Genomic DNA, 14978 nt, shown 5'->3' with positions numbered 1-14978 from the left:
AATTTCTGGTACTGATTTCAACACTTGAGTCACATGATGAACTACGCTGTTTTAGAACTGTACTTCTGTCTACTTGACAAAAAGCACACTCAAAAGGCCACGTACCATGACACATCAATAGACTAAACCAAAGAAAATGCAAATTCCATAGAAATGATCATTTATAGCACTGGGGAAGTGAGGTCAAGTGCTTAAGTTCACCAGCCCAAGCATTTTGTTTAATGCAGCAAGACAGACTGCATTTCAGTGCTGCTCTTATTTAAATGGTGACTTAAATCATGAAGTGCTGAACTGAATTGGTCTACCATCACCAAAAGTGTGCAAAACTCTAAGATCTGTTTCAGCTTTAGTCAGAGAAGGAAATTATACGCAGTTATATCCAAGACATCAAAATTCACTATTTTGCACAGATAAGACAGCCATTCTATTTGTTGATTTAAGACAAAAGACTTCTCTTACTATCATTGCTGTGGTCCCATGTAACTTAAAAGAACAAGGCTTGGACAGAATTAAACATGTTTGGGGATAGTTACAAGGGCAGTAGTAACATGTAGAGTTATGCAAATATATTATATTAGGAAGATAGACTTCTTTGAAATAATTAGTATCTTCATAGTAAGTCAGAGACAAGACAAAGTTTTCTTATCTTTCTCTATCTGCTAATGAAAATTAACAATGGAAATATACCGGATTTAATAAGTTAAAATGTTCAGCATCTTCATTAATTAGCAGGATTCACAGTTTCCATTTTATATCCACTATGACTTCACATCTGATTAAGTTCTTTCACTACTGATGATTCTATTTTAGGGACTAGAATTATGGATACATATGCTCACACAGAGTCAGTTCATGGCAAATGCTAGAGCAAGGAGTGAATTTCATCATATTAATACACTTTGATGAAGTGCTCAGCTAATTTCTTTTCAAGTCACGTAGTAACAAACTGAACACCATTTTTTTTTCTTAAAGTATTTCCTCCTCCAGTCAAGAATAGGAAGAGTGAGAAGAGAGGGGCAGAAGAAAATAGTGACTGATGGATTTTAATAGTAGTAATAATAATAATAAACCTATCTTTTAAAGACTTAAAATCAATTAAAAAAAAAACCAAATCAAACTTGCATCAACCTGCCAGCAGCTTAATGAGTGAGTCCTGGAGAACAAGTTATTGTTAATATGCACAATATTAATTAAAGGAGTTAAAGTTATTCAGTAAAGATAGATTTTAAAAGTCATAAAGGTCTCTAAACTCTCAAACTTTTCAGATAAAGTATTTCTTCTCTCAAGACATCAGGTTTGCCTCCACAGTGTTTTCACTATTCAAACTTATTAATCTTATAAAGGATATTTTCAACATAAGGAATGCCCTATTTCTCACAATTTTCAGACCCCTTTAAAACCAAGAGAGAAGAATGCCATTTTTCCCTTGCTGTATGAGGACCCAAGTCCATAATTCTAAAATGAAGATCATGTTAGTGAATCTTTTAGATACCCACTGCAGTAAGTTAGAGAAAATCTTAAACCTAAATAACATCTAAATAATATCATAAAAGATTTTTTTGTTCCTTTTAATGACCTCTATCTTTATTCATGTACTAAATGGCTAGTACATGCTCCTTGAAAACAAAACAAAAAAAAACTTGCAAGATCAAACAGGTCTTCCGCTGAGCTAAGAGGTCAGTGTAGGCAATCAGGGAGCGGTGGCAGGGGTAGTAGAGGAGCAGAGAACAGGATCCAACTTGTGAAGAGGAAATAAATGGGAGGTTCAGGTGGGGAAAGCTTGTGCTTTCAGAAGCAAGAACAAGGAAACTAAAATACAATTTTAAAGCTGATGCATAGTCCAAAACCAGACTTGGTAATAGTCAATCTGAACAATGTAAGAGAAAAGATGACATGTAGAACCGTAGACTGAGATAAGACAAAATAGTATGGAAATCCAGAATATTCAAGGTTTTGTGGGATGCTAGAAGGAAGAATCTAAAGCCCCAACCAAAACTTTGACAAGGAGAGGTGAAGAAGACACCTTACAGAGACATCAGTTCATGTAAAAATGGCCCTTCAATGTCAGTGTCATCACAGTTTTAAGGTAAGTACAAACAGGTTCATGGAGCAACAAAGGAGGGATTTGCAGTGTGTATTAAGTCTAGACAGAAAGCTTTATTTCGGATATTGAGGCTGAGTACTGACAACCAGATGAACCAAAGTGCCCAAAGGAAAGAGTACTCCAACACTGCTCCAAACAGACCTTCTCCTATTTAAAACAGAGAGCACCTCGCGTTTTAGATATATACTTTAGTCTCTGAAGGAAATATTAGTTTTGTTTCATTGCTCACATATATTTTATTTTAATTCTAAATGTATTTATACTATTTATAATGACAGTTTAAGCTACTGTTGGGAGGAAAGTGTATTTCCCACTGCTGCATGTCTCCTTACTATACAAACTGAATATAATCATGCAATTTAGCATAGAAACAATTATTTCTAAGTAGAATGAGCCAAAATTTCCCCTTCAGACTATATATCTTACATGCCACATTTAAAACTAAAAATTAAAATAAAAAAAGGCATATCTTACTCATTTCTTCCAGATCAGAAACTGTACTTCAAAAGGGGGATGACCTGGGCGATTTATTCTCACACAGTTGGCATTGTAGAAAACAGAAAGGTTTGTTTCACTTTGTTTTTTGCTCAAAGAGAACTCTTCACTAAAACCAGACTAATAAGTATTCAGACCTTTTCCACAAAGTAATGGATTCAAATCATTAACGTAAAAATGAGAGAGATATGTTTAAATAGCCAAATAGAATCCTGACTAAAAACCTGTGAAATGTTTAATTAGAAGAAATATGCAATATAAAAGAAGCTGCACAGGAGGTGAAATTAGTTGGTCAGTAAATCATTACTAGTGGACAGAAGTCTAGATATTGTTGCTATTAGAAGAAATATATGGTACAATAATAAACATTATTACAAATCTCAGTTTAACAAACAACAACAATAAAATCCCACAGGCATATAACAGAATTGAGAGAAAAAAAAAAAAAAAAAAATGAAGCTTGTCCCATTTTCCTCACCTCACAAAAACACTCAAGTTCTGTTCCAAGACCCCACATTTTAAGCATAGGACTTTTTTTCCTCTGAAACACTGGATTGAGCATAAACAGTTTTAGCACAGGCAACACTTTAACCATACTTTGTATTTCATTCCCCCACTGAAGTAGATATACTTCACCTGAAACTGTTTCAGTGATCCAACTTTGCTTCTAGTGATTTCTGCTGACTTAACTGATAGATTATGTCAATTTACAACGAACATTTCTAAATACTTGTATGTGCTTGAGTTTTATCAGATTGAACATATTTTTCCAACTAAGAAACTTCCCAGATGAAGAATGATACTTACCTGCTCATTCATGCTATCATCTTTAATAGAATATCGTAAACAGTTTTTATTCTCTATGTGAAATTCCTGATCTTCCTCAAAACTACTTGTATCTTCATCATCTGAGCTCATAGGGTCAGTGACTGCTTTGCAGTCTTGACCAAAACTTTGTGGTTTTTGGTAACTGTGCTCACTTGTGATGTAAGTTTCTTCCATCTTCTGGGGTATACTGGGTGGCTCTCTATGGTTTTGACTGTGACACGTCCTTTCAGTTGGATTAACAGCATCTGGCAAAGTCACTAATTTTTTGTCTACCCCAACAGTTACTTGTTCTTGTTCTTTTCGCATCCCTGAATAAGCCCAGAGATGAAGGTCTGGGTGATGCTTATTTCTGCAACAAAGGAGAGGGGAAAAAAACCCAAGTTACAGAGAATACCACTTACAACACTGAACTATTAAGATATGAAGATTATTAACAGCTATTGATAAGAACCATTATCAAACATGTAATTATTCCTAGGTCACTTATCAATTCAGGATAAATCCAGAATGTTACTTTGACACAAAAATTGACTATTCAAAGAAAAAAAAAAAAAGTCACCAATACTCCCAATATACCAGATGCACTCAGGTGCTGAACACCTCACTCCCACTGAAGCTGATGGTACTCTGCATCTTGCACTTGAATTATTTAAACTATTAAGAAGGAAGGAACTTTAAAGTGGGAGAATGATGCATATGAAATAGTGTCAGTATCTGCTATGTAAATATTTAAAGATGGAGAATAAATCCTAGACTGATACTTACTTTAATATCCCAATCTTCAGCTGCAGTCCATGCAATATTTCAGTTACACCATATACATCTGCCAGTAGGTGATGTGTTGACACAATCTTTTTGGCATTAAGATGAGAGTAGTTTTCTTTCAAAAATGATAATCCACACATGTGTCCATTGTTTAGCCAGTCTTTATCATACAGATATTTGGCACTCCACCTCTGACCTGCAGTAAGCAATAAACAAACTGAGTGTCATCTGAAGCCACAGCAGAAATGTAGTTTAAACTAGAGTGCTATAATTATATGCTCTACTCTCCTAAATGTATCCTAACATCCATGAAAGAATGATTCAAGATTCTGCTATTACTATATTAAAATGTAGTTTTCATGGATTAAGAGGAAACTCTTTAACGCTTATAAAACAAAAAAAAACCCTGAAATCTCAAGACCTCTCTAAATGGTACTTGAAATGAAAATCTAATCACCTCCGCAATCAAAGTACAGGATATAAGAACTGTGCTATTATCAATCTAACTGAAAAAAGTTTAAATTGACAGTTTATTTATGTAACTACTGCAGCTTACTTAAAAAAAAAAAAAAAAGAGAAAAAAAGAAAACCTAGGTTACCAAGAGAAATGTTAGAGTTGTGGATTTTATATGGACATATCCAAAATGCCTAGTTTGTTTCTAAAAGACAAGTAATTTGCTTCAATACTGAAGTCAGTATCTATTTATTAGAAGTCAGGAGAAGGCTTCATGAAAAGCAGACACTTCAAAGCTACCTGACAGGAAAGTTCTTACACTCTCCATTGAAGTGTCTTTTACCAGACACTACTAGACAGGATATTGATGTAGGTGGGCCTTGGGTCTCCCATGCTATGGTAACATCTACAATCTTAACCCAACAGGCATGAATGAGTATTTAGCTAATGCTGCTATAGAAACTTAAGAACTATTAAAAAAATAAAAAATAAAAAATAAAAAAATAAAAAAAAACAACCAAAAAAACAACAAAAGAAATGCAAAAAAAAAAACCAAACCCAGAAATGTATAATGCTCATTATTCCAATATTATTGTTTACAATGAGGAATCCAGACAAACAGACTGACTAAGACTGCAATATCTTACACTCAATTTCATATCAGACTATCACCATATACAGAACAAAGAATGGGTTGATGGAAGCCCTTCATACCTTTCAGGAGAATACCCTGTCTATCTCCTCTCTGCCCATTATCCCAATACACTTTAAAATACTGACATTGTGAATGACCTTTTTCTCCTGACATAGAAAGAAAAGAAGTAATGGTTAGGGAGAGAAGATAAAAATTAGGGAAACAGTCTCTGCATAGCAGGGGATAAACAAAGTACCTAGTACAGTGCAGGGAAAGAACACAAGACAAATTAGTTGGTTTTAATAGGAAAAAGCTTGACTGCTCAAAGAGCACATCACACAGAAGTATCAGACAAGACCCTATACCATCGATTTAGATTTAGATTGGGGCAAATGGAAAAAGTCACATCTCTCCATCTCTATTTTCCTAAATTTCCTTCTGAAAAATAATAAAAACCATGCTATTTTCTACCTCTGTAAGCAGCTTTCAGATTTCATTTCTTAAATTCAGAATAAAAGTAAATTTGGGGGTGTAGTCTCATTGTCCTTTTGAAACAGCTGGACTGTTGGATATTTCCATGTGCACTTGTATCAATTGTCAGGAAAAAACTTTCTTCCAAATCATATAGTTTTTCTCCAAATAACCCCATAAAAATGGGTTTAAAGACAGAATAATTGTAAAATCAACATCTTCCTAATCAAATGTACCCAGTTTAAAAGTAAACAGACTTTTCACAATTCTTGTAATTTCAAGGTTACCCTAACAATCTTCAGTTCAAAATGTGCTGTTTGTGCACTATCGTTTACTATAAAAGTGCTATTTTTTTTTTTCATATTTTACATATTTCGTTCCTCACCTTTATTTATACAATTCTGGACAAAATGCAAACATTATAAAATTGCAATTAATATGAAATTACATCCACAGCATACTTGAATGTACTGTGGCAATGAGTCTTTTTTCTCTAAGAACGTATTTAAATGAACAGATGTGATTCCAAGCACAGGCAAAACAGATTGTTGAACAAGAATCATCTGTTTAGAAAGACTTTTCAGGCTACAGCGATATGAAAAAGTGCTACAGTTTTGGGGAAATTAAGTTTCAACAATGAAAGCAATGATAATTAAGATCATTAATAAGATTTAGCATAGCTGAACAAGATGCTACTAACAGGAAAGTAAGTTTCTGCTCAGAGACAAACTTAGAATCACTTGCCCCAAAGAAGTATAACAGGTAACACAAAACAGACAAAGCTTTAACAATTTAAGCAATGCATAACAAGTCTGCTTACAAATCCCAAGCAGACAGCTGCAGATAAAGGTGGTTTACCCGTACCTGGTGGATCTCTGCAGATGTAACAGATGTACTGCTCTGGAATGCTGTCCTCTAACAGGCCCATGCATACACTGTGCTGCCAACACAAGCACTCTTCACACTGACATCAGAAAAAAAAAAAAGAAGCAAAAAGCAAAAACTAAAACTGAGATAAGTAGATTCAAAAATCAGCAGCTATTTCTTGTATTGCCAAAATGCAGAGAACAACAGTTTAACTTAAATAGCTGGTATGAGTAAGATTATTTGAGTTGGCCAATCTGTGTTTGGGTAGGCAAAGACATCAAGCTAAAAAAGAGCTCTAGTTCTGAAAGTTACCTCAACCACAAATTCCAGACTGGAGGAGGAAAACAAAAAAAAAGAAGATGCAATATTTAATAATATTTTATTACAACATTCAGTATTTTAGCACCTAAATATTTAGTACTAAAACATGACAGGAGTATAATATTAAAGTAGAAAGATAATGTAATACATTACAGCATAACAGTGAAAAGTAGAAAACTCTTCAGTTTAATTATTTATATTTACAAAGCATCTCTCCAGTGCGCTAGAAAGATGTGTTTTTAATATCGCACCAATGGAAAATCTAAAAGAAAAAGAAAATGAAGAGAAAATGAAAGAGGAGAAACAAGAGAACAGGAGAGCAAAATAGAAGTGGTAAGACATGAGGGACAAGAAACAGTAAACTGGTTGTTCTCAGCGAGACAAGGCAAAAAGAGGAAAAATCAGGCTGTCATTGGACTTTAGAAACAGGCAGGAAACTACCACTTAAAAATACATTTCCCTTTCTCAACACAGTGTTTGCTTGTGTTCTAATTATCTGCTGTTTTACTAGTGAATGCCTCTCCTTTTTGCTTTTTTGAAGCATCAACCTATTAAACACTGAAGTCACCTTTCCTTCTGTCATACCGCTATGGCTACAATTTCCTCTCCTCTCTCCAAAGATTTCTACACCGCTTCATTTTTCCACATTAGCTGAATTCCTGCTTAGTTCCTCCAACACAGCACAGTATTTCAGTGTGTTCCCAGAGACAGTCTTTGTGTCCTTCATTTTCAGGTCTTTCTGTCATTTCCAAAAGACTTTAAGTTCATTAATACAGGACAGCCACACTTGCTTCCTTCAAATCTCAACTAAAAAGGTTCCATATTTTCAACAGACACTGTATCACATTAATAATTGAATATAAACCTGGTTTTTGACCGGGGGAAAAAAAACACAGGAAGTTCATGGCTTTTTTTAAAGTTACTGACAACGGAGTTCTTCCTCACTGTTGCTTGCACCTGATCTAATTGCCATATTATTAATGCCTTGAGACAAAGTCTTTAAACTATTCAGGCTGGATGAGGCTTTGAGCAACCTGATCTAGTGGAAGGTGTCCCTGCTGATGGCAGGGGGGTTGGAACTAGATGATCTTTAAGGTCCCTTCCAATCCTAACCATTCTATGATTCTATTCATTACTAGACGGGAAATGTTCCCCTCATCGGAGTACAAATAAATAAGCAGCAGTAGTTGCAATCCATCAGCGCTTGAATGCTGTGCAGGCACCATATACTCTTCTTTCCTTTTTTCTACACCAAGTAACATTTAAATTCTTAGCAGTTTCTAAAACCAGCTAGTGATTGCTAGTTGAAAAATGCTATTCTAAAGATGATGCAGGCACAATATGCACACACCACAGTTACTGACAATACTAACGCTGTATAGCAGAGATCTCAGATATAGCTGAGGTGCATTTACAGTGAGCAAAGTGGTTTCTACAACTGGCACTGCAAAGCACAAGGGCCAAACCAGAAGGACTCATATAATTGTGATGGTCTGTGGACATAAGTGACGATTTGTGTGTGGGAAAGGGTACTTTATTCCAAATTTATCAACTGGCTATAAAGAAAAAGGTTACCTTTTCTTACAAACCTGTTCGACATATCAATTGGTTAGAGAAACCCGATCCTGGAGTAACAGTTCTGCATACACCGAACAGAGTCACACCAAGTGCAGAATGTAAAAATAAATCCTTTGCTATTGTTCACTTCTATTTACAGCTCTCTACATAACTTCGGTCTCCAACACATCAGAAGGTCACCTTCATAAGCAAGAAATTCCCATGGAAAAAATATCCTCCCCCCTAAATTTCTTTACCTGAATCATAAAGCCATTTTCTTCATCCAGTTCACAAATGCATCTAACAATTTCATTGAGAGCATCATCTTCATCCTGAGACTCTTCAAAGTTAGTTGAATCAAAGTCCTGATTGTATTCATCACCACTAAGTAACAAACTCTCTGTAGAGGAATCGTCCAAGAACTCCACATCTGAAAGGTCTAGTAAAAATAAATCCATGTGAAATTGTGTGTGCAGAGATGCAATACTTAACAGAAAAACAGGGGATTTTGACAGTTAAAAATATTAAACTGCATATAGCAAAAAAATCACTCTCAAACACACCGCTGGTATATTAGATTTCTTGATGAATTCTGCAAAATGCCTTTAATGTGATCTCCTCAGAAGCAGAGGAGCAACACTTAACCAAAGCAAGTAGAATGCAGAACAGCTTGAGGAGTGCAAGCATTTTGATTTAAATAGATGAGGTATAAATCAGTCACCATATTTATAGTTACATTCTCAAACACAAACCAAATTATTTCCTTCAAAATTCTCTTTCTTAAAGAATTAAACCTACAAACTTAAAGTTGCAGTTTAGTCAACCTACTTTCTCCACTAAGGTCAACAGACAAGATAGCTCTTGGATACTGGTATGATGTATTCTTCTCTGAGAACATGCTTCGCAAAGTCAGAGAGCTCCCTGAGGACCGTGTTAATGGAGAGGAGCACCTGTCCAAGAACTCCACAGAACTGTCTTCGTAATCTGAATAATCTGAAAAGTTAAAAGAAAATAAACTGCTGTTACAAAAGTAAAGTTTTATGACAGATGCAAAAAAAAGTATCCTGCAACATCATGTTCAGAAGTAACAGATATCAGCATTGAGGCATTAAGATGATGAAACTGTAAATATGAAAAGGCAAAAGTTCTTCATAACATGTTTTATTGAAAAAATCCAGTAAGAAACATAATGAAGTTTAAAAACTAAAATAAGAAATATCCATTTAACTCCCCCCTCCCAAATCTCTGTCTGTACATAGGAAAAATTTTTCTGAGAACATTATAGTCATCTTTTTCCATAACTCATCCTGTACCATCTGCCAGCCTCAGAGATGCTGCTGGTTGCTCTCTCTTCTTGCCTTAAGTCTGTCTGTAGCACTACCAACACTGCTACCTAGAAGTAACTGCAGACTGTCCTCTCGGGTTAGGTGATAAAAGCTTGTCTGCACATCTGCAGAGGAGCACAGGGAGCCCAAAGAAAGCCCTCCTGGGATGCTCCCAGGCTCACCCCAGGAGCCATCAGCCATGGATGCGTGCAGGAACATCCCAGGAGATCATGCACAAGCCCGGAAGAGCATGATGAGCAGGCTAACAACAAACATACCCTGCCCAAGCCCTTCCCAGGGCTGTCCCAGCAGCACTGCCATCACCCCCATCATCCAGACGTGAAACCCACCAGGATGTGTTATGCAGAGCAGCTCTCTGGATTACCTTTCGGACTAAGGGAGGGCTGCAGTCCAGGGGTGGGGCAAACTATGGGGAAAATCATTTTGGGATTGCACAAACATTGGGGAATGTTTAGGGAAGGAACCAAAGATGGGAGAAATGGATGGACCTAAGTGATTTGAGAAGGAACAAGGGTGGGGAAAATAGAGGAATAAAGGGATAAAAAGGGCCAGTCACGTATAAATAGTTTGCTGGTCAGTACACTTGTCTGGCCATGCCCTGTGTTTGATCAGCACAGTCTGTCCTATCTGTGCTGGCAGAAGTGGTAGAGTCTCCCTCCTTGGAAATATTCAAAAGTTGTCTGGACATAGTCCTGGGCAACCAGCTCTAGGTGGCCCTGCTTGGGCAGGTAGGTTGGACCAAATGACCTCCAGAGGTCTCTCCCAACCTCAACCATTCTGTGATTCGTATTAAACCCCATTTCTAACTCTTACCCAGGCAAGAAGCTTTCTATGCAGTGTGCAGGTGTGTGTACATGGGTCTGAGTGCCAGCAAATGGATTCAGACCACAAGTCAAAGGGCCCATGCATCTGTGGTGCCAGTACCTGGAGAGTCTGGATGAGTGACTGAAATGCCACTTGTGGAGGATCTTCAGTCACAGAGGCCCATTAATTCATGCTGCAGCAGCTGGAGCCAGTACAAGTGTGTGAATGTTGACAGAGATCAAGCTGGACCAGCTGGTGAGCAGGTGAAATAGCCTGGGAGCAAGGGGTGAGCGGGTCTCCAAGGGCCAGCTCTGGGTGTGAGTGTCTCTCTAAGGCTGAGGGGGGCTTTGGGAATTAGGGGAGTCTTGGTCGGCTCTGGGAGCACGTATGAGATGGTCTATACTGCAGTGGGGCTGTGGCCCCAGGGGCTCCTGTCTCCAAGTATCAGCAACTAGGAAGACTAAGATCCAGAGGCAGCTACTGGGCAGGCAGTGTCTGAGCCCAGGTGCTGCAGGGATCCACCCTGAACATATATATACACATGTATCTGTATAGTCTCACTCATGGACCCCTCTTCCTGCTCAGCCAAAGAGGGGAGTAGGGTGAGGCTCCTAGAGCAAGCACACAGGCACAGACAGCACTGTGCACGTCTGCCTACTGGTACTGACACTTTCATTAATACCACATTATACGTCTTCCTCTAACATACACTATCTGCAAGAGTCTCAAGGAGCACATTTGCAAGCTTGTCCTTAGTCACAGTGATTGGAGAGACTGTCCCAGGTAAGTCACAGAATCACAGAACAGTTTGGGTTGGAAGGGACCTTAAAGCTCATCCAGTTCCAAGCCCCCTGCCATCAGCAGGGATGCCTTCCACTAGACCAGGTTGCTCAAAGCCTCATCCAACCTGGCCTTGAACACTTCCAGGGAGGGGGCATCCACAGCTTCTCTGGGCAACCTGTTCCAGTGTCTCATCACCCTCACAGTAGAGAATTTCTTCCTAAAAATCTCATCTAAATCTACCCTCTTCCAGTTTAAAACCATTACCCCTCAGCCTATCACTACGTTCCCCAATAGAAAGTCCCTCCTCATCCTTCCTGTAGGCTCTGTCTAAGTACTGTAAGGCCTCTATAAAGTCCTCCCACAGCCTTCTCTTTTCTAGGCTAAACAACCTCATAGGGGAGGTGCTACAGCCGTCTGATCATCTTCGTGGTCCTCCTCTGGACCCACTTCAGTAGGTCCATAGCTTTCTTATGCTGGTCAAATGCTAATTCAGAGTAGCTATCCATTTACTCCTCTTAAAACTTACTATTTTGAATATAAGTGAGTAACCAGATTTCTACACTTGCATCCTTCTGTAGGAAGCATTCCCACTACCACCTGTATCTACGGTTTTCTTGCAATGGGTTCCACAACATGCTTCTCCTAAATACATTCCATAAAGCCACTGCTCATATTTACTTTCACCTTCTGTCAAAAACACTATCTACACTTTTCCTAATTATATTCACAGAAGCGGAGTCAACAATGAGTAGTTGAGCTGATTACTCCATGTTGTATTACTATCAACCTCACTGTAACAGGACAGCATAAATAACAGAAATTACCTACCTTCTGTGCTACACGAGTTACAGACAAACAGTCAATCATGCACATATTCAGAGCACCAAAAAGAAAAATTCTTATGTTTCTTTTTTGTTTGTTTGTTTTAAAGCCTTGCACAAAACTTTCTGGGAGCACACAATATGCTCACTCCCTCTTCTTCCCCAAGATACCTCTACTTGATTCCAAAGGAACAGAGAATGCCTCACACCCTTTCATTTCTGTCCACGTCCTGAAAATGGAGTGAGCTAGTCCTGGAGAAAGACAAGACTGCTTCTTTTGACAGATCATTTTTCAATGGGCTTTTTCAGGGTCAGACACTGGAGTCGGAATCTGCCAAAGAATTCTTATTTTTTCTCCAGTTAAAAAAAAAAAAAAAAAATCCAGGCAGAATACCTCTAGATTTCTAGAAACAGATTTTCACAAGATGCATTTGCAAAGAAGAATAAAATGCTCAAGTTTTACTCACATTGCTTTCTGTATCTGGATTTAAGATTTCTATTTGTTGGGGTATTGGTAGGTATATAGTTTTTTCCTAATATTTACAAGCATTGGTAATGGCCCCTAGAAGTGGGAACGTCTGCCAAGCTTCTGTTTCAAGACATGTTGGCAAAAAGACCAAAGGAATAAAAAGAAGGAGGAGGAAAAAAAACCAAAACAACAAAGAAACCAAACACCACAACAAACCTCCTTACAACCTCAACAAGATAAAACCAAAGAACAATACTGGGCACAAGAACACGTCTCTGATGTTAATTTGCAAGAGTTACTCTATTTGAATTGATTTGAACAGATAGAGTTTGCAGAGCCCATTCCGTGTGGGAGCTGTACGGAACCAGAGAAACAAGCCCACCCCAGACTGTGCAAAGCCTCAGACTTTCCAATCTCAAGTACAGCGCTTCGCCAAACAGCAAAGTATCACGTGCTCAGATGACAACCAACAGTCCGACCAACTCCTTCCAAACCTCCTAAAGTGTGCACTACATCGGCCTTTTCTGATGGCTCATCTAAACTCCAGGATTCAACACCAAAGGTGACAGATAAATTCTCTACCTTTTTCCTTGGAAATACGTGAAACAGAAGGCTCAGGGAAATACCACACAAACGTTTCCCCATTACAAAATACACATTTGTAGTTCTGAACGTATTTCAAATCTGTAGCTTGTTACCTATTAAAACAGTTCTGCTCAAAAGATCTTTTCTCAAATAATTCAAACGTAATTTTGCTTATTTTTATCGCAAGTTCTTTCTCAAGCACTTTTATACCAACACTCTGTCATATACTCAAAGGACAGAAGAGCAACAAAACATTTTTCGGACTCTTATCAAACCATATTGGGAGTGCTGCTGGGGATACTGCTGTACACAAGGTGATGGCACACTAATTTTCATCATTTTCCTAAAAATGGAACCCATGGAGAGTATTAACTCACTCTGCCATGTTTTAATAACCACTGATGAAGTAGTCAGGACTACTTAGGGTTTTGGTGCTGCTCTTTGGCTCTTGCAAATCTAGCATTTACCAGTATCTTCTTGCAAATACTTAGACACCGTCCCAGTGCAAGCAAAAATCTCCTAATAACCTTTAGGCAAAATAAACAATTGAAATTTAGAGTTTAAAATTCTATTACTCTAATATAAAGACAGTAAAGCACGTGAAACCTATATTATTGCAGTTCACATTCAAGCACTGCATTTGGGAGCATTTTCACATTAGTGCCCAAATTTCAGACGGATAAATTCATAATCACTGTAGAGAACCACCAGTCATCTTTACAAGTCTGTGGTCAGAAGCTCCATTTAATGCACAGTGTTTCTCCACATGTTCTTGAGGAAAAATTTCTAGAAAATTCTTCGTTTGATAGATTTTAAATTTTTACCTCATATTTCAAGAAATTTTCATGAAAGTTACTACAACTGATATCTAGTAAAGTACACTCTCAAGGTACACAAAAGTTAATCTGATAGGTATAGAAAGGACAGTCTATGTTCTCATTTTTAAATTTCTGAATATTTAAAGAAGTTCTAAAGAAAAAAAAGACAGCAGCAAAATAAAAACAAGTAGTATTATTTTAAGTCCTGAAACACTTCTTGAAGCAAACATAGCACACAAAAAATAAAGTCTTTGGCAAGAAGAAAAGACAGAATGAGCCTGCATTTGCCCATGTTGTTATTTTTATTGCCGTGAGGCTGAAACTAAGACTGCGCTGGATGCAGAAAAAGGTAAACCAAGGAGCCTGTAACCTGATTTTATAGTTTAAAAGAACCAAATGATGTGGAAAAGCGGAAGAAATACAAAGAAACAGTAAAACTGTACTAATTCAGTAGTATAGTTATCTTTTTATTAAAACAAGAAAATTCATACATTGTCCAGTTTTTCCACAGAATTATGCCAAGGAGAGTTACAGAATGGATGGCGCTAAGATATTAAACCACATTCTTACAGGAGTACCCCTCTTGGGGGAAGGAAAAGGGGGGGAAAAAGCACAAAGTGGTTTGAAAGAGTTTTTTGTGCTGTTAAAAAAGCATAAGCTGCCTAAAGCCTCTTATCTAAAAAACAAAATATTTTTGTCCCTCTAGGGATCGGAAATAACAGAGAAAAGAAAAAGATGAGTGATATGATCAAAGAATTGGAATAGGGAATTGAGATGAAGACAAACAGAATCACCATTTGTCAAGACAACAGACAAGGTTGTCGCAACAGAGATGCCAACCTCAGCTGTTAAGGAT

General features: G+C 37.6%; 1 protein-coding gene across 2 annotated transcripts in view; it reads right to left on the bottom strand.

The window, feature by feature from the left end:
* Nucleotides 1-14978, bottom strand: part of PHF20L1 (PHD finger protein 20 like 1) — a 54676-nt gene that overhangs the window by 1752 nt on the left and 37946 nt on the right. For both annotated transcript variants that reach the window (XM_010166568.1, XM_029084600.1), the window contains 5 exons: nt 9325-9489; nt 8754-8935; nt 6616-6715; nt 4193-4388; nt 3407-3776 (listed from right to left, as the gene is read on the bottom strand). In XM_010166568.1, coding sequence (XP_010164870.1) covers nt 3407-3776; nt 4193-4388; nt 6616-6715; nt 8754-8935; nt 9325-9489 — 1013 coding nt within the window. The remainder of the gene's footprint in view (nt 1-3406; nt 3777-4192; nt 4389-6615; nt 6716-8753; nt 8936-9324; nt 9490-14978) is intronic.

This window comes from Antrostomus carolinensis, unplaced genomic scaffold (assembly GCF_000700745.2).
Source record: "Antrostomus carolinensis isolate BGI_N321 unplaced genomic scaffold, ASM70074v2 scaffold8300, whole genome shotgun sequence".
Classification (NCBI taxonomy): Eukaryota; Metazoa; Chordata; class Aves; order Caprimulgiformes; family Caprimulgidae; genus Antrostomus; species Antrostomus carolinensis.
This window is presented reverse-complemented; position numbering and strand designations above follow the sequence as displayed.